The following is a 24,650-nucleotide window of genomic DNA, read 5'->3' on the forward strand; positions in this document are numbered from 1 at the left end:
TCTGGTTTCTGTTTGTAGTCTGTATGTATTTCGAGTAGTATTCATCACGTATGCAGGAAAAACAGTCTGCAAGCAGAGCAAAAGCAGACGGAAGGCAATCCGCTGTAATGACATCCCGGCTCCCATTGGCTGTAATCTGACAACAATATATTAATCTCTATAAATGAATATATGCATGCAAGTGCAGCGAACAATCCGTTTTAGATCAAACATTTCAACTTGAGCGACAAGTGTCGCAAAAGCTGATCAGTGTTTAGATTTCCCGACTTCCTCGAATGCATCAGAAATGATCGATCCGACCTCCGTTCAACAAACAAGCATTTTAAAAGTAGTTTTGTGCTCCTCTTGAGAACAGACCTGACAATGCTTCATTTTTACCTTTTACTGATCTGGATCATGATGTTATTTCAGCAAATTTAGGACCCTAGTCAAGTAAATCACAAGAAAAACTGATTCTTTTTCAGGTTCATACCACGGTAAGCCAGAGTTATGCCTCTGTGTAAGTTATTTCCAGTGGAACTGAGGCGCTCTTCTTGGGGATATAATGAACGAAAAAATGACGCAGTTGATTTTGCAGACATACCTATCTGGAGGGGTCGATTTTCACCTCACTTATGACCTGAACACCTATTGCTTCTCAGGTTGCTAACTGGATTGTAAACAAAGCAGCGCACGGAAAAGGAAGTTTTGGGTGGATGTCGTTTAAAGCTAAGCACTGGCTTAACTGGAAATACAGAGAAGTTGACCAGCGTTTCCAGAGTCAGATATCGTCGCCAGGCGATAACCAATGGGTTTTGAGATTGCCTGTCAGTTAGAAATGAAGCTGGAATTTGCCATTTTACATTTCAGTCTTTGTTCAAAATAAACTTAGTTACATAAAACTTAAAAAAACAAGATATAGCCTTTAAATTTAGCTGAGCAAGCCGACTCCTATAGCTTTATCTTCATATAATAATGATAAGAGAGTGATATTGATCTTCTCATAACACTGTGCATGAAAATTAATAAGAACATCAGATTGTTCCTGTAGCAAAAAATCTAAATAAAAAGTGACTCATTGGAAAATAAACCATTTGTGTTGCTCACCCCTTGGAGACCCACTTTCCAAACATACAGACACACTCATTCATTTGCAAAGTAAAACACAGGGAACCAATAAATGCCTGGCATTCTTTCTCAGGCTGTATAAACTACAATTAAGTGGAACAGTTGAACACTGTCATTCACTCAAGTATGTGGGGGAAGGAATGTGAGCGTGTTTGTGTGCCTGTGTGTGGCCAGGACAAGGTGTCTGCAACCACATTCTCTCTAACACCGTGCTCACATATCTGATCTTTGTGTTTGTAAAGGTGATTTTAATCTCAGGGTAGTTATGAAAAAGTTTAATTACAATGCTGTAAATCAGGGTTTGTCTTCCTCTCCTGCCATCTGTCCAACAACACAATGCACGATGAGGCAATCTGCAGACAGGAGAGTCAAGGTCATGGACGTGATAACAGCTCCCGACTGCAGCACAGATGTTCAGGCCGAGATACCGACTGAGAGGAAATGCAGCAGGAATACGAGTGTAAGCTTAACACACATACTGCTGAACAAATGAAATGATTATTACAAGGTGCAGAGAAAGATTTTGAAAGATTATAACACCATGTTGTTCGATACCAATTATAATGAGAATTATTTTAATGATAAATCGATTAGTTTATAAAATGGCTGTAGATAAATGGACAAATTACAATTTCCCAGAAGCCAACTTAATGTCTTGACAAGTATCTGTTTCTTAATTATGTAAGGGATAATGTATTGTGAGCTTCGCATCAGGGACCTGCTCATCCTGTTGGAGTTCCATTCCGCTATAACAACCTTTATAGCGGTTAATTATAAATGGTTAACTCTGTAGCCTTCTTAAAATGAGCTAAGTTAGCTGTTATTACTCACATTCAAATGAGCTAAGCTAGATGTTATTACTCACATTCAAATGAGCTAAGCTAGCTGTTGTTACTCACATTCAAATGAGCTAAGCTAGCTGTTGTTACTCACATTAAAATGAGCAAACCTAGCTGTTATTACTCACATTCAAATGAGCTAAGCTAGATGTTATTACTCACATTCAAATGAGCTAAGCTAGCTGTTGTTACTCACATTCAAATGAGCTAAGCTAGCTGTTATTACTCATATTAAAATGAGCTAACCTAGCTGTTATTACTCACATTCAAATGAGCTAACCTAGCTGTTATTACTCACATTAAAATGAGCTAACCTAGCTGTGTTAACTCACATTCAAATGAGCTAAGCTAGCTGTTATTACTCATATTAAAATGAGCTAACCTAGCTGTTATTACTCACATTAAAATGAGCTAACCTAGCTGTTTTAACTCACATTCAAATGAGCTAAGCTAGCTGTTTTTACTCACATTAAAATGAGCTAACCTAGCTGTTATTACTCACATTAAAATGAGCTAAGCTAGCTGTTTTTACTCACATTAATAGGAGTTAAGCTAGCTGTTATTACTCACATTAAATGGAAACATTTAGGACAGTTCAGTTTTGTTGATCTCTCTGTCGTAGCCTTTAGTTTTTGCATCCATTTAACCTTAATTGCTTTCTTTCAGCCATTTTGTCTCTTTTCTATTTTTCCCTCTTTAAACAGACAGACATCAAATTTACCAGACTTCTTTCAGCGGATTGATATGATTACAGTTAGTCCTCTAGATTGTGCGCATCCCTCGCAATGGTCTGTTCTTTATAGCAACGGTCTGTTATCCAGAAATAACAGACCTCGGAATGTCATAATTAACCAATCAGAATCAAGTCTTTAACACCACTGTGTAATAATTTATTAATAAATCATTTATAATAAATAACTCTGTGAAATAATCATTAATGTATTCTTTTAACAAAGTCAAGCTTAAATCTTTTTTTTTACAGTGCAGTAACGCAATTCTGTGAGATAAAAATCTGCTTTGGGCTTCCAGCTGTTAAATGCTCAGTGGGAAGGTAACAAGCGCTGAAGTCCCCAGGGCAGACAGGAACCATGAACATTACTGGTGCTCGTTAAACATCTGAGCCAACTCGGTCAGCAGGACACTTTAACTGGAGAATAAATCCATCAGGCAGACACAGAGGGTTTGTCTTTTACAAATATATTGCTTTTTTTCATCGAATAAAACTACAATCTGAAAGAATCCAATAATATTTTTCTGCCTGAAATGTTTAATTGTCTCACACATGATTTTAAACCATATTGTTATATTGTTAGCCTGCATGATTTATCCACAGCCAGCTATGCTTATATTATTCACTGCTTATCCCTAATTGTGTCAACTTCCATCCCTCTACTCTACAGGTTTTGCTTTTTATATCGTGACTATAAACTGTGTATCGCTTTGATAAATGAACAGGTAAGCTGCGGTGGCTGATTGCAAGCAGCTTACCTCCTGTATTTGTGATGACAAACGCCTTCGGAGCACAACTGGCTGTAAAGGCCGGGGGTCCGTCTGAGAGGCTTATCCTCACTCCATTAAATGTTCAGTGGAAGGTAAAGTGGCTGTACAGGCCATTGATTATCACTCAGGCAGAGCTTGAAAGTCAAACTTCCCATGAAAAGAGACAGACACTGAAGCAGCAAAGAGGCAGGTTATTATTTTTGTTTTGATGTATTTGCCTTTTGATTTGGTGAACCTGCCTTATCCGCTCATTTATTAAAAGGCGCAATATAATCTGCAGTGCTTTAACCATCTGTAGTTTATCATCTTTCCTCCTCTCCATCTTCTATGATGCTTTTAACTTATAAAAAACATTTCAGACAAATTCAGACATTTATATTCCATTAGCTTCATGCTGAGACTTTTCATGTTACGAGAGCATGTCTGCACGTTACATTTATTTCTGGTCTTAATTGCGCCCCTGGTAGTGGCAGCCCAGATGAGGACGGACTGTCAAACTGTGAAGGGAGATAGACATGCCCCAGAACACTAAACCCATCTACAAAACTGAAGCCGTGTGCATGTGCACACAGACCCTTACATGTACTGTAAGGGACTATATCACAAACTCGACAGACAAACATGAATTCAAACACAGAAATTAGCTTATTTTGCTTAACTTCAATGCTGCTAAAAGCAATCATAGCATTAGCATAATAGTTCAAGAGGGCATTAATAAGAGGGCATTAAAGGTCAGTGCTGCGTAGACTCACTCATATTCTGCAGCATTGTTGAAACCCTCTGCTTATATAGCTTTGCAATGAGCCTCACTGAGTTTGCAAATACGCACTTCTATAGCATTGATACCCTTCTAGTTATAATACATTTTCATTTGACTTGTAAGGAAATAGTTAAAGGCTGTAAAATATGCTCACTTATGAAAAAAATAATTAGCTTGATGGCACTGATTTTAGGAGACGGTTATCTTCGCTGAGCATAAGTCCTCTACCCAAAGTTAGGAGACAAAATGAGTGGGTACGCAAATTTCCCAAATGTCAAACTACTCCTTTCAAATGCATCTCTAAGTTTACATAAAAACCGGTTCCTCTTTTGATTTAAAACACAGATTGCAAAGCACTTAATACCCTCTCCCAGTAGTGACAGATCAGGCTATCTGAGATAGCTGCCACCTGTTTCACTGGCGTGTGCTTCTTGGTGACGTCTCTGCACAAAGACTTCATGCAGGATGAAGAAAAATGTGTATGCAATCCATTAACATGTGCCTGTTAATCAGTTCACATCCGAGGTTGTTGGACGGACTCACTTCATCTTCTTTGCTGTCTAACTGTGTTCTCTGCGATCAAGCCTTTTAGACTTATAAGAAAGCAATAAAGGCTTTTAACCAGAAACAGATTTATTACAGCGTTGCATGATCCTGCATATGAAAACCGAATCTGTAGGCGAGGGACAAGATTTACACGAGCAGTATTGTCCATTAGCATTTCAGGAAGCTTTGGTTGTGTGCAGGAAATCAGTCTGTTTGGAGAGCAAAAGAGGCAGAATTCATTGCCCGCTACGCAGCCCCATACGCAACAAGCATTAACTTTTTCAGCAGTTTGAGCTTCAGTAGCTCATCTGTTGGATCGGACCACACAGGCGAGCATCACTGAGCCTTGGCCACCCTTGAACCTGTTGCTGGTTCCCTGGTTTTCCTTCCTGACCACTGCAGACCGGGAACACCCCACAAGAGCTGCAGATTTGGAGATGCTCTGACCCAGTCGTCTAGCCATCACAATTTAGCTCTTGTCAAAGTCGCTCACATTGTTATACTTGCCCATTTTTTAAGGCTTCCATCATTTTTGTGGACAAAATGTTCACTCGTTGCCTAACATATCCCACCCACTGACAGGGGCCATTGTAACAAGATAATCAGTGTTGTTTCATTACACCTGTCAGTGGTCACAATGTTATGGCTGATCAGTGTATATAGAGAGACACAAATGTTTTTTGAAAAATGGTTTCACTGGTTTCTCGAGGCAGCAGTCCGAGTTTTTCAAAAACAGCAACTGGTGCCTGACGCATTGGCAGCAGTCAAGCCAAGAAACCAAGTGCATATCTTGTGAAAACACAGCTGCTGGTGGCGGTGGTGCCACATTATAACCATGTTTGAAAAACAGTCCTCATTTTAAATATAAGATCTTGTAGAAACTGCTATGAAAAATGTACATATCATAGACCTTTCTAATGCAATCTGCAAGATGAGTTGCAGCCAGAAGTGTAACTCTTGACATCATCCATTGCACAGATTAATGTTTCACATTGATGACGGGAATATGAATTACTTATGAAGCCAAGAGCTTCATTTCTAAATGAAGTGTATAAGTGGAAGCCGCATACTGATACAGTATGTGTGTGCTTCTTTTTTCAGACTCCATCAACAGTGCCTGCCTGCCTGACTGCCTGGAGCAGCAATACTACAAGTGGCAATAAAGCACCGCAGTGAGAAGTCAGAGTTCAGCGTGGATGAGCACCAGCTTCTGGAACTCCATAATATCCTGACCTTTTTTTCCCACAGAAAACCTGCCTGTGTCAATCACTTCCACCGGGCAAATATCATTTTAACTGTGTTCCTGACAAATTGCTTCTCACTTCACTTTTGCAGCGAAAGATTGAAGTGTTTATGAACAGACTAGAGTCCATTTTTCCATGAAGAGTTAAAAGCTTACCCTCCATTAAGCTTTTTTCAACAGATTTTTAAAGGGTGATTAAAACTGCTCATCTGGTGGTGATTTGAGAATTTATCTGTATGAACAGCTTTTTATTTGGGTGCTGCTGTTGATCACACGTTGGCACGGGGCTCTGGGGTTGGTTGTTGACGTGGGGCGTTCGGTTAAAGCCCAGATTTCCCGCTTGTTTGTTATTTTCTGTGGATTCAGGGTGTGAGTCCAAAAGTCTCCCTAGGCTTACATGATTACAGGAGCTTTACGTGATGGTTTTTTCCTTTGTGTGTTCTAATAAATTGCTTTAAAAGTGCAAACTGAGCCTACAATCTGAAAACTTGGCAAAAGTTGTGATGTTCTTCTGGTTGAACAGAGGTTCCACTCGACTGTTAAATGTAATTGCAATGATTTGTGAAAAAGGCTGCAGGCAACAATTTGCTATAAATCTCATTGCCAACGCTGTTTGGAATAAAACAGCCTTAAAAATGTGGCTACAGTCCACGCTTGATACCTATCTTGCATGTTAAAATACAGCGGCCGTTTGAAGTGAGCGAAAAAGCTCAGGTACTTTGGTTGATTGGAGGTAAAGTGTGAGTCTGCTCCCTCAGTTCTAATTGCAGTGGAAAATCACAAGCTATGGGAACGTCTGAGAGATTAATGACTGTCTGAAGTTTCCTTTTATCTCTGTGTTCATACATACAGATTCCCAACATGACTTAATTACTGTATTTCATAACACAGCCACCAAAGACTGCAGATGTCACAGCGCTTCCATCAACATCTTGGCACTATCCCTATCCACTTTTTCTTTCCTTCTTACTCCCTCATTAACCGGAGGCGATTTTTTCCCAACATGTTATTGGCTATCATGCCACTCTGCAACCCCTCGTTATATGGACTTCCAAAAGAAGGCCTACGGCTACGATGTAACCCAGCCAGGCATGGAAGAAATGCATGTAAGTATAGCCTGGATCCAAGACGCTTCATTTTTTTTTCTTTTTTGACCATGAAAGTTTCAGTCTCATTTACATAAACTCTAGAGTTAAATTAGTAGATGGAAAATTTGAAGATTCTTGATCATCGAGGGGAACAAATGTTTTGCTATACATTGGTCAATGGGAAATCAAAAGTAGCAAGCAAATGTATTAAATGCACAGTGATACAGTGGGTGAAAAAAAAAAAGGTTTATAATATTGGCCATTTTTACTTAAATAATATCACACAAGAGGAAGACTGTTGTACTGAATATCAGCACAGCTGTGATTCTGCAAAGATAACAACAGCCCTGCTGATATTCAGTATAACAGCACAACCTAGGGTGTGATACTGCTTTTATACAACAGTTCATAAATTAGTAAACAGTAATAAGTGATAACACATTATTATCTTTTGTTTAATTAATTAGTAGTTTTGCTCCACCAACACAATTAGTTCCGCAACACGACTAGAGCTGGGCTTTTTCCAAGCAACAAATAAACATACCTGCACTCTTCTACCTTTTGTGTCTATATGTTACAATTCATAGTTAAACTCAAATGTAGTTGAGGTTCAAAGTTTGCTACAATCTAGACAACGGTCTGCTGTAACTAATTACGTAATGTTAACTCACAGTATTCAGAACACCTGAGGCAGATTGATACATATGGTTAAAAGCCCCAGAGCTGTTATACTCTATATCAGCACTCATGGGATGCCACTTGTCCAATCCAATTATTTGGTCAGCAATTGTTGTATAACACAGGCTAATGTATGCTTATGCTAAAATAATACCTCACTTGGTAGATGCTGTTCATCCCTGTAACAAATAAACTAAAATCAAAAATATACCTTTTACAAAATGATATGAAGATACTACGAATAAACTGAAGACTGAAGATATTTTCCATGGCTGATATCTCCTTTAAAATCTTCATTCACAGCGTGCACCACATCACGCAATCCCCACATAATACAAATATCTCCCATTGGCTCTCCCACTCGCTAATGAGCCTGCATTTTAAAATACTCGAGATGCTTTGAGAGGCTGAATTCCAGCGTCAGCCTCTGCTTAATGAAGGCAACATTAGGTCCTCTGCCTGTAATAACAAGGTCAGTCCTGAGGGCTCATACTGGCCTGCTGATCCACCTGCTCTCTTCATCATCTCGAAAGGAATTACTGGGTTCAGATGTGTTCTGATCAAGGTTGTCGGAACAGATGCACTGAAAGGATTTCAAACAAATGTCACAAAAATCAGAAAGCCACAACTAGATTCTTGACTCAGATATTAACACCCAATTGAACTGAACGCATCAGCAGCCCACAGATTCTGTACAAACCCAACTCACTCCGAGTATATTGATTGTATTGATTATTAGCCGCCTGGCTGGAGAGGAGTCGACTCGCACAGAGGTAACCTTGAGTAGCATCTCTGGGGTCATAGTGTTACCATGACCTTTAAAGCTGTTCTTTCAAAATATTAATTCGTCCAATTACCCGCAAACCCCAGTCCTTGAGGACTACAGTGCTGCATCACACTGAAGGAAACCACTGCAGCATTCCAATCTGTGTTAGCTTGCATGGGCGAGATGCATGGTCACATCATGGCTACTATATTTTTGTTTAAGGGACACAAAGTAAGAAAGCACTTTCCAGATTCATAAACACACTTCTTCTGGTGTCGAAACATCTTTACACTCACTTCTAAAATCTCTAAACTAAGAAGAGATTTATTTACAGAAGTTATTATACGAAGCGCCTCAGCACACAGCCGTAGCCGGACACTGACCTCATAACAGGAAACTAAGGCCAAAGGAGTTCAAACGGCCCGGAGAAAACCACAAACCCACAAGAATTTCTGAGTTTAGAAGCTCGCCTATTCAGATGAGCATGGTTATTGGTCCACTATTGAGGGCATCATTTTTTGGAAGCACTTGAAAGCAGCGCCTCTGGGAGACGAGCACAATATGTTAGAAGGATTAAATGAATCAACTTCAGGTCACTGGTTTATTGTAGGCTTTTTTTTTATTGTGCGATGTTAGTCTGCAGCCTTAATTTAGTAGACACAGACATTTTTTAATCAGCCTAAATAGTAAAACCCTCCATGGCAGCATAATTTGGTCAGTTTCAAATTATGTTTGTTTGATTAAACACATTACTGAAGTGGACGTCAGGTTTAATTTCTACACTTTTATGCTTGCAGAATGCTTAAGTAGTCGTAACGCCGAATAAAGACATTATTTTGATTTGCTTCTGTGTGAACAAATGAAACAACTGAGTGAACAAGTGATTCTTTTTTTGTAGAGATGAGTAGAAAATGTTGCAGGAAGAAGTAGAGGTGTGAAGGATCCTCCAGGCAAAGAACCTGCTCCCTCTGTGGGTCAGACACAAATCGATCCTCCACAAAATGAGGACTTGTGTGCGTTTGTTTGGAAGTGTGTGTGCGTGCCTGTGTGAAGGTGTGATGACCCGTGACCTCCGGGCCCACAGGCACTTGTTAAAGCTCTCAGTAGCTTCCCTTCCCCAGGGTTGGCAACACCACTCGGCCTCACAGCACTACAGGAAACCAGCGAGTAAACAAGGGGAGCAATCATGAATCACAGCTTTCAGCACACGAACGGAAAACACACATTAGGAAAACAAAGCTTACACCATTACGTATGCATTTATGCACATTCAGTCAGAAACAAACAATTGCAGCAACGTCTGCAGGGGATAGAGAGACAAGAGGGATGCATGCTCAGTTATTCTCAGCACTGTTCCGGGTTCTCCTGAGCATGTTTCAGGTAATAATGACCCATAAAGCACCTGTGTCAAACAACGTTCATCTGGCATGACCTCATTTTTACAGTGGCCTATCTGTGGATGCTGCTAATGACAACATACACATTATGTAAGGTTAAACCCGCTGATGCACAACATATACAAAACCTGTTAATGCGCACCATTGGTCAAAATTGACATGTGTTCATTTTCCATATAATTTAATATACAGTATTATAATGTCTCTAATACATTCGTTCTTTTGTCCTATAGGAGGCTATGATTTAGTCATGGATGATCCTTGTTATGCATTTGGTTGTTTGGTATTATTCTCTGTTTTATTTTTTCATTCACTACCCTTGTGATGCTAGCTTCCTGCCTTTGTGTATTTTCCCACCTTTGTAATTGTGTGCCCCGCCCTTATTGTTTTCACCTGTGTCTTATTAGTCTCACCTGCGTCTGATTACCTCGTGTGTATTAAGTCTCTAGCTGTGTTTCAATTCAGGGGCTGCATCGGGCTACGGACGATGAGTCATTCGTAGCCTGCATAGACCGCTAAGGCCAAACTGAAATGAGACGGTCTGCGGAGGATTTCCGGTTTGTGTCACCAGCTGTTCCCGCCCTTACCCTTGCGTAACCAAAAGCTGCTCCAGCAACAGGTAGCTAGCGGGCTAACTAGCTATCATACGTCACATGATATAACCTATTATTTTAAAGATAATATGTCTCATGGCCCCTTTCGGGATGTTTAACATTTGTAACGCTAGCTATTCGATTGAGTTGAAACCAAAAACTTCCGTCAGGAGTCCGCCATCTCGTTTGAATTGGTGCACAATGAATCTCGGGATACGTTGGGCCACAAAGGACGCACCCGATGGATCCTTGGTGGCCCTGGAAAAGAAGTACGCATTTGTTGCCGCATCTGATGGGACAGCCTTCAACTCGCCACTGTGATGCAATCGGCCTTCACATGAGTTTTTCGGAGGATGCAGCCCCTAAATTGGGACACAGCTTCTGTGTTCCTTCCCTTCTGTTCCAGTTCATGTAGTGTCAACTTTGTCTATCCCCATGAAACATTAGGCTACTTTGTCAACCTTTGAGAAACCAACTTATGTCAACCCTTTTTGTTATACTCTTGTTTCGACCTGTGTTTTCTCCTGTGGACTAGTTAAGATTTTTACCTGAACTCTTTTGGATTCTCCCTGCGGCTCCCTGTGTTTTCCCCTGTTTTATTGGACTTTTAGGTGGACCATGTTGTTTTCTTTAGGAATTTATTTCCCTGGATTTTTGCACAGTAAGCCTTTGTTTTTTGTCTTTTGTATAATTTAATAAATCATCCATCTGGGTCCTCTCCCTTTTCGGTAAATCAGAAACGTGACAGATTTGGAGTATGTTTGTGTGAAGGTGTGTTTGTTTATATGCCGAAACGTATAAACTGTAACATGAACACACTTTGTAGAAAAAGAGTGTATATGTAAATGCATCCGCATGTGGATGGATGCACTTACACATGCATGGTTGTAGCTATTGCTAATTTGCACTTGTTAACATTTTTTCTAACTTATGCAAGTTTACAGAATGATATATGTGCAAATGACATAATCTGAAGTGAAAAGAAGAAGAGTTTAACTTATATATGCTTCGAAAGTCACAGTAATTCCATTAAAAATACATCGTATAGTGATACAAAAAGTTTTTTTTTATTGGAATGCATTTATAAAACATCAAGGAAATTATGCATGTAAGATAAATAGCAAAATCATCTTGCTGCATGCATCTTATAATGCATCAGAGGGTTAAGGTGGGGTTTAACTGATGAGCACGTGCAAAATTAGCAAGCAACCAGTGCACATTCTTTCAAAGAGCAGTTTTAGCAGAGCCTCAGTCAGTGATGAAACAGCAGAAGCAACACCTTGAACACATTTCCAATCCCACATACTGGCGTGCAAAAAATAAACAACATTATGCGAGATGGTTTCAACATGAAGCTTGTTGCGGCATTATTCCTTCAGAAGAACAAAAGGAATTTGACAATTCCAGCCAACAAACAAAGGAATTCTCTTTTGAATCCAAAGAAGAGTCCTATCAGCCCCATCATCAAGAGCAGAGGAAGTCCTCATTAGCAGTGGGACTCGGCTCATCACTGTCACCACCACAAAGACGACAGGGTGTCTTGTTAGCTCGGAGGACGGCACAGCAGGCCGGCCTCCCCCTCCCAATCAAGCCATCATTACTTAAAGTCCAGCGTTCTGTAACAAGTGCCCGGCAGCATTTTGGGTCACAACAGTCACCCTCTCGCAGCCTTGAGTGTCAGTCGCCACAGCAGCATGAGTAAGTACACGTGACCTCTGACCTCTGCGCAACTAACTCCAGCTAGGCCGTCCAGATGTCTCAGTCAAACTGGTCCCTGTGGGGTTTGCTGCGCACACCAGTGATGGAATTAGGCTGCAGGTCTCTGAGTCCCTCCTGTACTTACTGCTGCACAGATAACACGTGGAGGAGAGGTCTATAAAGGTAAAATAACACTCAGAGGAGCTTGGTCACTTATTGCTAAAGTAATTAGCCTTTATTAGCTTAGCTTGTTCAGTTATTATGAAGATATTAATCCTATCAGTCCCAGTGAAAGTGATAGGGATACCTCTGCTTTAGATTCCTGTAACTTGTTTTTCTATTTTCCAGCTTTCCTTCATGTAGACAGTGTTTACAGGCCTTCAAACACAGCAGGTAAAATGGTGAGGCGAGGCACTCTGGGGACGCATAATTTAGATCCGTAGGATGAAAGGGACAAAGCCATCTCGACACGAGCATATGCTTTTAATGGCCATCATTTAGATTATTATGTATCATCCAATTACCGCTGGCAGGTTTATTATGCAGATATTAAACTCTCAGCAAAGGGGAGTCGCAGGTTTCCCTAAGACCTGAGTGCCATGAAGACACTTAACAGCTTTAAGAGCTTGATGTTTTAATGATGGACATTTTCATGCTACAGCCAAATACCATAGAAGGGAATACATTGGTATACATTAAACAGAAAATAGGGTGGTAATCATTTTAATTGCAATCTGTGAAGCATGGATCATTTTTCAAGGACAGTCTGGCAGCTCTCCCAGCTATAATGTCGAAAAATCTCTTTAATCTATAGTGGAATAAAGGGATGATGTAAACACACGTACGCCCACAGGTTCACACAGGGCCTCGGCTGTGTACGTTCGACTTCTTTTCACTCTCATATTTTGGCTAAAAACGGCAACGCTTGGCCCATCAGGGACAGATTGTCTGAAGTCTGCAGAAGGCAAAAAAGAAAGAGGAAGAAATAGGCTCCTATTGTTCAGAGATAAAGACATTAAATGAATACCCTTAGTGTCTGGGCCTCCAGTAAGGTGTTAGCTTCATGTAATGGCTCCTCAAGCGAATAAAGCAATAGCTAGGTGCAATTAAAAGATATTATTCACCTTTGAATTCTACGTTAGCCACTTGCTACGAGCAATCTGAACCGACTCCCCTTCCAATTTCAGCTCAAATGAACTTACCCGCATCAAGTAAAGGATCAGACACATTTCTTTACAATCACACAACAGCAAAACAAGTCTGACTCAAGCATAAATCTCCTTGAGTACACTTGAAACTCTCTGGATCGTGTGGTAACTGCCTCTGTCAGTTTGGAAATCAAGAGAAAACGAACTGGAAAATTGGTGTAATACACATTTTTGTGCTCTTGATGTTGGGTAGACAAGGCTTAGTATGTTTCCTCTTTCGAGTCACCGCTGAAACTCAAGAAAAGAGCTGGTAAAAGGCTGCATTATACCCACATGTTAACACTGTACACCCTCTGCTACAGACGGGGGAAGCTGGAAAGAACATTTGCTTGTGCTATGTTTGGTTTGGAATGTGTTACATAAATGAAACTTACAATAATATGTTAATTACAACTCGTGTTGTCACGCCCAAGAATAACAATAAAACCCACTTGTATGCCGGAGAGGGCAAAGTCATTTGAGCTCTAATAGGAGCAAAAACATCTGCCCGAGAACAGTCACAGAAAGTCCACTAAATAAATGCATCAGTCAGTGTCAGACACTTATGAAAAACAGCTCTGGTGCTAAAAACATATTGTTCTTTTTTCAGGCTGTGGTCACTGCTAATGTTACTGACAGCTGTCTTTGTCTTACAGGGTGGCGCCAGGAGGGGATTCTGGGACTATTACAGTTTGAAAACATTGTTGAATCTTAAGTGGCTTTGCCTGCAGCTCCAAAATCTGCGGGATCACTGATGAATATCATCAGAAACATTGACAGTTATTGACGTCAGGCTTAAGCTAACCTCTAGCCTAAAATACATCCAAGAAAATAAATAGATACTGTGTGCAGGATTTAGTTATTATAAGTATTATATTTGGTGCCCTGTTATCCCTGGTATTCAGTCTAATATATTTTGGTTGGCTATAAACTCCTCCTCGAGAGCCTCTTAGGCCTCTAAAAATCATCCAGGCTCAGACAGTTTGTGCCAAACCACATGAGTGTTTGTTAAAAATGTTGCAATCCAATATCTGGACCAAAGCTACATGGTTGTTGGTGCTACATTTTGCATGATATTGGTGAACCTTTTCAGTCCCAGTGGGGGTAGTGGAAAGTACATTTTTGCCAGCACTACTTTGCACCTCAACTTCCACAAGCATTACCAGTGTTACATCCATGTTAGGCCTGGGTTATTCTCCCTGGATGACCCTCCAACAGAAGCATCTATGGCTTGCACACAACATGGACAGGCTAATCCTTAGTGTTTCTGTGCGCGGAATGTGACGTCCCAACATTAATGTCCTAAAAATGAAATTACTGCATACAAATAGAATCAGATTTATAATTAAGACATAGAGCCTCTTTGCATCCATTTAAAGTCACACAAGCTCATTGGCTGACTGGTGCAAAGGCCAGTGTCCAACCAAAGCCCCTCTGTTCCTCATTAACCTGTACCTCATGCAATGCCCCACAGAGGAGTGAGGGATGATAACCTCTCATGTCCTCCTCTGACTCCTCAAATGCATTTGAGCAAACATTGATTTTATCTCATGCACACAACAACATCCTCGCCCATAAACCTGGCACTATCTCTCTTGTTTCCCCTTTGGACACTTATTGCAGCAATTAATTTCCACTGCTGTGATAAGAGCAGCTTGTAAAAGGCTGTTTCATTACACTGGAGTGTAGCGTGTAGATAGATGGGTCACTTTCAGCAAGCGGGCAGCGCGCACAGCATGGGTCAGGGTTCACATACAGATAATACTACACAGAGGAAAATGTGACAGAAATACCCACGGGGTGCCGTGAAGGACCAAACTTAGCTAATTCATCACCCGTTCCTCTTATTTCTCTCGCTGTTCCACCATTGCACTACTTTCTTACGCAGCACATCGGCTTTTATTTTGAAACTCCTCATCCTGAAACATACAAGAAAAGCTGCTCTTACCTGAACAAATGTGCAGAAATGCCAGAAGACAGTAAATTCCCGTCAAACAGGCAGGCATCATTCAAGAGCAGCTGGAAAACGGTGTAAATCCAGTTAGAAATCGCTTTTCTATGTTGTCTATTTCATCTAAATCACAACTTCTGCTGCAGAGCCGGTGGTGGGTCGTCCGGTTGCCGGAGAGTTCCTGAACTCCGCAATATAACAGAAAATAATGTTCAGCTCTGCCCCTCAGAAAGTGATTTTCTCTGTGAATCAAAGTTCAGATGAATCGGAGACATCGCTGCGGGTAAACTCGAGAAGTAATCCACTCCACAGCTCTTGGATTTTCTCCACTCCGGTCTGACACCTCACTTCCAAACGCTGATAACTTGGCGGAATTCATCGGTGATCAGATCCGCTATTAGTCCCACTTCAGGAGAGGCTTTCCGCGGCTGAAAAGAGAGCAAGAATCCAAAGAGTAGAAGCGTCTTCTTGCTCTCACTTTAGTGGTTTAAATGTGTAGTTTTTTAAGCAGGGTTTGGTGGGACTGGCGCTGGTTGGATGAGGCGCCGTGCGTCTCTGCGCTCACTGATGGTTTGGTTTTCCTCTCCAGTCAGAGGCTTTGCTGTTGTGCAGAGGAGATTCCTGCGAGTCAGGCACCATTTAACCGCATAAGGATCCATTCACAACACGAGGCTCCACTTGGCTTAGCATTTTTTAAGCCTTTTATGAAAAAAGTTTTGCTACTGCAGCTTGATAAATGTTGCAAAAATACGGTAAAACTATGAAATGTGGATTTTTGTATTGCTAACACCCAACAGAAGCTAACCAAGCAGTTATTGAATGGCAGCAGAGTGTAGGCTGAACCCTGCAGCAGACTATGAATCCAGTTTTCTGCACCAATTAAACGCTTTGTTTTAAGTGTCCATCATTTTCAAGTGTGCTTAAAAAAGCCTTTTATGAAGTGATCAGAATCCCCAAAGCACACATTAATATTCTAAAGTGTGTCTACTGTTAAAAGAGAACCTAATTTGACCTTGATGAATGATTTATACTATTTCTATCCTCCTATCAGGAGGGACGTGCACTTTCACTGCCTCATTAAAACCTATAGGGACCAGATCAGGTTGTTCATAGGCTATAGGAAGGATAGTGTAGCCTATTCGTAATGGGCCGGTAGAATGTGCCTTCATCCCCACCCTGCACCACCAGCAGCAGCAGCAGCAGCCTTGTGCTTCGTCTTTCGATGACAAAAATCAATGAAGTCTTCACCCTGTGACCTCTCAACACACCACTGGGAAATTAAATGCATCTTTAAGTGCATTAGAAACCTAATGCCGAACATATTACATGTTAGAGTAATAATCACGTAGCCTGAGTAATTTATAGTTAAATACAATAAATATTGAATTAAAAAAGGCTCATTAATAGTTAATGCAGTTACAGTATATGTCTGAAAGAGTGTACTTTAGAAATGTCCTTTGTTTCTCAGCATGTCAGCACGCCCTCTGCTGGCTGCTGGGCTGCAGCACAGTCTGCTGTTGAATACATTTGTAACAGGCCCATCTTATTGCTGAGACGGGGTTTTAATTAGCAGTTTCCATAAATTACAAATAAATAAAACATAAGTGTTGTTCAAGGTTAAATTTAGTTGCTTGCAAATTCACACAGAGGTTTTCAAGGCCCCGTTGGGATAAGCAGACAGGCTGCATGAAACCACACAAATATGCAAAGTATGTGCATAATTTCGACAATAAAAAGCATTCAGTCGGAAACTCCTTCACATTTGCAACCAACTTAGTAACAGAAGAGACGGGGTGATAATTATGCACAAGACAATCTCTCATAAGTCTCGCTCATCAATCACATGTAGACTGAACAAAGTTCACCTCCCTGACCTCACGCCTCAAATCCCTTAATTGCCCATCGTGGAGCGCTGGTGGCTCTGCTGCATGGAGCCTGCTCTATAAGATGAGCCAGCACAGATGATAAACAACCAGTGAGATATGGGAAGTTACAGTCCCACCAAAAACACATTCCGTCCTTTGAAAACATGCAAAGTATTTTTTTTTTCCTATTGAAGAAAACCTTTCACTCAGCTCTCTGTGTCTGCTTGAATCTTCTTCTTTTCACACTTAGCCTGTTCAGCATGTTTGCAACACAAGGCCCTGAAATATAAACTATGCTATTACGATGTTTTTTCCCCTTGTATGAAGCCGTAATTCTTTCCTGCACATTGCACAATGCTATTGTGGTTTGTGTTTCCTACAACAATCAGTGGGTCTTTGTTCGTTCACATGTCTTCCAAGTAGATATCATCCACACTATATGACACTATCTGGCAGCTCACTTGGCTGAGACTGAATGACAGTAGAGGGAAATATGGTCCTTGTCATGTAATGGCTGCATAATTAGTCTCATATTATTACATTGACAGGAATAAACTAGCTGCCACAACACAAGAGCTAAAGCACAAATAACAAGAGAACAGAGGCTCACACGTGTGGCCTCAACATAACAACAGGTGCAGCGCACACAGCTAAACGCAGGCTCTGTGAATTCTATCATTCATTTCACAATTGGGCACAATCCAAAGCATTTCCGACACCAGTATTTCCAGGAACAGATGGTGTAAAATGGACACAAAGACACGCACGTCTGCATGGCAACACAGCACAAAAAAATGGCAATGAATTCAAGGAAGCGGTGCCAAGCACAGAGACCTATTTTTATTTATTTATTTCAGTCCAAAGTAGCTCTCCAGTTGATTCTCAGCCAGGGGAGAAAATATGTCCAAAAGCACAAAGCCAAATCCAAAAAATATTTATGATGAAATAAATAATTTGGAATCTCAACAGAGAAACAAACTTGGCCTCAGCCAGTCCTCCATTTGTGGCGGTTTTGTCTGTTTGAGAAAAATACAGACAGGTTTGTTTTATTCATACCTGATATCAGGAGGAAAATGCAGATTTTGACGACGTGGGTAAATGGACTGTGAATGCAACATATCATTTCCATCAGCGGTGCCTTTCACTGTATTATTTTCCCCATTCTGGCTTTTATTTTGCGACTGAGTTTCCACTCTCCCTGCTGCCTATTATCTGTGACAGCTCTTTGGCTCTTTCATTTCCCTCCACTCGTTTATATCTCTGCCTATTTGTCAGCACCTCTCACTGCACATCACTGCAGCTGCTCAGGGTCATACAGAGTGTTCAAGGAGAATGAGAGGCAGCCTTCACGTCCACAACACAGACGGACGGGCTGATGCAATAGCTCTTCCTTTCACTCTTCTGCATCTTCCTTCCAAATTGGCTCGGATGGTCTTATCAGTCGTTAGGACTTGGACATCCTTTCAACTTCGCAAAATCACGCTGTCATCTTCTTTTTTTTTCCCGGCTGGGCTACAGAGATTTTAAGAAGGAAAAAAATGGTCTTCTTATCTTTAGAGAGGAAACAGACAGCTAAAGAATCCCTCTTTCAACCATTAGTGCCACAGAAAATCCATCAGATGGAAGCCAGTAAAAGCTCCGCATTAGACTCCCTAAAAGAAAAACACTTGTGTGGTGGAAGATTAAAAGCCAAAAGCATCATTTTTTTCTTCTTCATGATATATCTGAGTTAGCTCCAGGTGTCAGAAAGACTATAAGTTGTATTATTTCTATTTTCCAGAAGAGTATAAAGGAACTCCTAAACATTTAGTTTTGTTCTTTATCCATGTCCGAGCCCTCACCATTAGATGTCAAAGCGAAAGGGAGCAGGGATTGCACAGTGTCGGCTTTGGACGCAGAGCTCGAGGTCTACAGCTGCTGAACTGACATTAAGTAGTATTAGAGTCTTTGTCAGCAAAGGGAAACGTAGTTCTCTCTTCCTGGGAATTGGGTTCAACATTTTATCGTTCAAAGGACAAATACAGAATCAGCACAACCTGGAGCATGCCCACTAACGGCTGGCTTTGTGGAGGATTATTTCAGACAAGATCAAACCAAGGGAGAAGTAGACGGCTTATAGTAGAACAAACATTATGTTATTGTGACTAATGACACTGTTAGAAAAAATATAAAGAGACTAAGCAACATATTCTGTTAAGTAACATGCAAGTACAGAATATTCTTTGACTCGAGGAAGGTACAGCAGTGCACTTTTGATTGATAGCACCTGCTGGATTACGATGTAGGCGGCATGAAAAGTATCATAGTGCAGGACAATAAACTGAAGAATAGAGGAGAGTTTGTACTTTAAACTTCATCAACACATCATAGTTCATATTATCTTTCAAACGGGCAATGTAAATATTGCAAAACTGCCTGAATCCCATGAAGCACCTGGACCGTACCTTTGTATCCCAGGCCGTTGTCTTGTTCAGACGCTGGGTCGGCTGCAGGTGTTTGTGCGATGATGTCACGGTTCCCTCTGTGATTATCTGTGCGCATCGGGGACAATGACAGCGGGGAACAGAATTACAAAGAAAACATAGACACATTGCTCAAGTTATATTTGTGCAAGATGGACGTGCTTTTTCTTCCCCTAAGTTTAAGCATGTCAGTCAATAAGTGTCACTTATGGATGAATGTTTTTAAAGGGCCAGCCAACCTGAATAACCTTCAGCAGGCCTACTTACATGGCACCCTATCTCTACAACTATCAGGTTGAAGGTTTGCTGCTAATAGTTGGGTTGAAAAGAGAACAAAAACAAAATTAAAAACATGCACAAAATAAACATCTGCGTCCATGTCCTGCAAGCAGATCCTTCATCATAAGAGGATGAAATGCAGCTCACAACAGATGCTGAAAAGTGATATAAATGGCAGCACTTGGAATCACAACACTACTATCAAATATGTTCTACACTCTCCAGTGAAGTGGCTACTTTTTGTGTCAACAAAGCACTTTCATGAACTTTATTTGACATTGTTAAAAAAAACCCGACTTCACTGAAAGATGATGACTCATCAAGTTGAAGTTTAGTGATTGTTTTACATGAACAGCCGCGAGAGGAATACATTTGGCTCTCGAAGCACATTATAGGAGTGCTAACAACGGGAGATGTAATCACATTTAATCATGCAGTCAAAGAAAGGTGAAGTGTGTGAATGTATTTGTGTTTCAATCTCAAGTGGAATAAGATGTTGTCTGTGTACGCACAAACTAAATCGAAAGAGGCTGCGAATGAAAATTCAGCTAAACAACTTATACGCTTATGTATTATGCAAATGTGTGAATTATTCATGATATTAATAAATCAAATGCTTAAATGCACAAACAATAAGATATTCCTTGATTTACTGATGTTTTGTACACCTGCTGGGTGGTTGGCTCTGGCTGTGGCTTACACGCATTAATATATTAAACCACTAGAGGGAGCCACACGTCACCACATCACTGGAATTAAGGAGTCAAGCAGGGATGTTACTGACCTTTTGGTTTTACCAATGTGTTAGATTGTAGGTTAAAGCGTAAGTCTTTGAGAATTATAAAGTAATACCTGTTTGTGTCATCTAAATAAATGTGTATAGTGGCAAACGTACACATTTCACAAGTAAAGAAACACAGACTGTGGCTGTGTCTGTATGGAGTTAATAATCTAACTCATATTTTTTGTTGATAATGATCTTATTAAATAAGACCCTAAACCTAACTGTATATAAAAACTGCTTCTTTTCCCTCTTAAACGCAGGTACTCCGGCTTCCTCCCACAGTCCAAAGACATGCTCGTTAGGTGAATCGGTGACTCTAAATTGCCCGTAGGTGTGAGTGTGAGAGGTTGTGTCTCAGGTTATGTCTCAGCCCTGTGATTGACTGGCGATCAGTCCAAGGTGTACCCTGCCTCTCGCCCAATGACAGCTGGGATAGGCTGACTGCCCCTCGCGACCCTGAACAGGATAAGGGGTATAGATAATGGATGGATGATGAATGGATGGATCCTGAGTTATGTGTTATAACATTTTCAGCCACAAGAGGGCAGCATAACTGCACCTATGAGGTGCTGAAGGTCGGCTCTCATAATATGAGGTAAGTATATTTTTCTTGCTTTATCATTCTTTTAATGCAGAACCAAAGCTGACATATTAGTGGCACCTTGAAAAGTCAAGCAGAGTAACTTTTGAGGAAGGCTGCCATATTACCATTAAAGGAGCATTTTTGAATACCCTTTTTAGCTTTCAGAAAGACACCGTTCATGCATACTAAACTTTGTATTACAGAACATTCATAAGCCCTGACACCCTTTTGATTGGTCTGTACTGTGCAGACCAAACCAGTGCTTTATGACATTATTTTAGTGCATCTGCTCCACATGTTTCAATGATTCATTTAAAACTGTCAGCTTAAAGGAACAATAAAGTGACACAACAACATGAAGAAAGAAGAGACTCTCACCTGCTGAAATGTCGATGGCGTGGCCCGGCTGCAGCTGGTTGACTCGGAGCAAGAAGAGAAGAAACGTGATGGGTGATTGTACAGCCAGCATGGTGTCTGATGGACCGGCCTGCCTTCAAGAAGGCCTCAACAAACCTGGAAGCAAGAAACATACATGATCACATACAACATGGTTTGAAACAAATTAGCTGGACTTTTTCACACGATTCTGCTATTGACTTATTTTGACTACAGTTTCATATACAAATATATATATACATACAAATTTCATATACCACTTTAATGGAAGAAAACAGCCTCTCAACCCCATTCTGCATTGACAGAATCAAAGGTGTTTGGGAGAGAGACCTAGGGAGTGAGTGGGAGGAGGCATGGTCTGATGCAGTGGAGTCTATAATGAGATTTTTTGTGCAACAGGCTAACAGGGAGTCAGTATAGAATATTTCATCGCTTACAGCATACACCCTACTCCTTTAATACTTTCCTGACTGGGATTCATCCCCTCTGTGTCAGGGGCAAGAAAGAGGTAGGGGCTTACATGCACTGCATTTGGCACGCCCTCTGGTACATCATTTTTGATGTGTGTGTGTTCACACTTTCTGAACCACCAAAGTATCCCAGCAGACATAGTATGCAGTAACCATTGCACAGTTGCTTGGCATTCTTCATATGTCCCTGTGATGTCCAGCACTCTCTCCTGGGTGTATTACTGCTGGGCTTGTGTACTCCCTGATCCTTGTAACTTATCCAGACTTTGATTTCTCTGTATAATTTCTCCTCATGAAATGTGCATGTCCACATGTCATGCTGTTTTTATTTGCTACTTATTCCCCGTTTGATCTGCTCGTATCCTCCCGTGCTGTTGCGTGTTTATACAAATATTATCTGTCTTTCATTCTACTATTTTTAGCATTATAAAAACATGTTATTGTATAACAATAGTGTTTGTTTTAAGGACTTTTACACAATCCTTTGCACAAATTGAAATCACACAAGCTCCCTTTGCACCATCTACCCTTATGAGCACAATATAAAACCATGTTTCTGTCTACAATTCCACTACAAAGAAGAGAGGGAGACAGATGGACTTTCCTCTGAAACCCACCCAGCATGCAGCCAAACTCTGGGTCTGTCTGTTTCAGTCAGATCCAATCCTCACTAAGTGAGGAATGCAGATTACTAGGGCCCCAGTGTTGCTTTTCCTATCATATTCCAACACACGAGTAACCTTCTATCTCATAAATGCTCTCCGTGTTTTCTGCAAACCTTTGTGTGTGTATTTGTCTTCAAGTGCAGCATAAAAATTTCATGTGCTCATACATAATCCAAGTCAAACACCACAAAAATATTCTCACTTTTACCTGCTGCACATCTCAACCTAACCCCCCCAAAACAAATACACACTCCCTCACACGCGCACAAAAAGATAAAACACACCCTCGCTCTCAAGTGGGAATGGTGATGAGACGTGGTGACAGCGCCAGGCGAGAGGAATAGGAAGTCAGTTGTACTGATCAGCCATCTGTGGAACAAAAAGCTTTGCAACTCATCGTGGCTGTCTGATGGACGGCCAGATTCCTGGGATGCATTGGCACCTTGCGGCCACCGACTCCCTGCTCCACTTTAATTGTTCTGAGAAATGCAAACCACAAGCCAACACTGTGAATATGCCAAAAACTTGAGCAAAAAGTGAAAATACTGTGCAGACAGAGATGAGAAGGATGGGATAATTGTTGGTTTTGTGAATTGGATAAATGTAATATCTAGAGATATTCTGTTTGTTTGTTTGTGACAATTAAAGGAAATATTTTTATTTGTTGATCAAATGGGAGAATGTGTTACTGTCTAATATTTTGGGTTTGTTTATTTATCTTTAATCATTTATGAAATGGCTTAAAAAAGAAAGTATTTGGGCTGACAGGTTATAAATATTGGAATAGTAGATTTATTTTCAAATCAATTTAGCTGACTGATTTCAAAACTTGGAAAGACAATACCATCATATGCTTTTTATTAATTGTCTTTTCCAAAAATATCCATAATACTTAAAAAAGCAGAATCAAAATTGTACTGATATAAGGTGGATGAGTTACAGTAGTATGCCTCATTTTTAGCAGCACTAGCAGAACAGCTTTTGGGATGGTTATGTAGGTCAGTTGGTCAGTGGGTTAGACGGTCAGTCCACTATCTTATTCCTCACTGATTTCAATGACTACTGGATAAATAGCCATGCACTTTAACACGTTTAACACATTTATCTTCAAAGCTAAGTTCATCCCCTGATTTTTCCGTAGTATCATCATGAGAATGATATTCCTATAATTAGTAAAGTACTTTTGTAAGTGACCAAACACCTGCAAAAATGTTTCCATCCTAACAGAACTAAGACGTGGAGCATGGCTAGCATTTTATCTGCTGAGCATACATACATTTCCCCCCATTGTTTGCATGTTAGCATGCTAACATAAGCATTAACTCAAAGCAACACTCAGCTCAAGTACAGCCTAAAAGGGCTGTTAGTATAGCTTCATAGACTGTAATAATAACACTCTCTATCTACGCGCATTGTACTTGTTTGAAGCCAAAATACCCCCAGGCGGGCGCTGCCATCCTGCGCTGGTGATTTGGAGTCTGCGCAGTAGAGATCGTCGAGTGGAACCGCGGTAACGATGCCCCGCTCCTTCCGCTGACCAAAACACACATTTAACACACCGAAAAAAACGGCAAAGATCCCGCACGTCGGCGTATTTAACAGCAGAACCGCTTCTTGTGTAGATCTGAAGCAGACGTTCACAGAAATGTAAACTTCAACGACTGTTGTGACTGTTTTAGTTACGTCTCCTCTCTCTGTTTATCCTCCACTCTGCTAATCCGGAACAGATCGTCTGCAGGAGCCGTATTTGTCAACAGAGCTGTCAATCATGGCGTTAGACCATTTCTATAGCA

The 24,650-nt window shown here is 40.7% G+C and overlaps 1 protein-coding gene across 1 annotated transcript in view; it reads right to left on the reverse strand.

The window, feature by feature from the left end:
- The window catches only part of LOC138605613 (roundabout homolog 1-like), a 92,480-nt gene extending 77,069 nt beyond the window's left edge, over positions 1-15,411 (reverse strand). The window contains exon 1 of the mRNA XM_069677987.1: positions 15,351-15,411. Within this exon, the coding sequence (XP_069534088.1) occupies positions 15,351-15,411 (61 nt within the window). The remainder of the gene's footprint in view (positions 1-15,350) is intronic.
- Positions 15,412-24,650: the final 9,239 nt, after the last annotated feature.

This window comes from Semicossyphus pulcher, unplaced genomic scaffold, assembly GCF_022749685.1.
Source record: "Semicossyphus pulcher isolate SPU_LCO1_2020_fin unplaced genomic scaffold, fSemPul1.0.p SCAF_10, whole genome shotgun sequence".
Taxonomy (NCBI): Eukaryota; Metazoa; Chordata; class Actinopteri; order Labriformes; family Labridae; genus Semicossyphus; species Semicossyphus pulcher.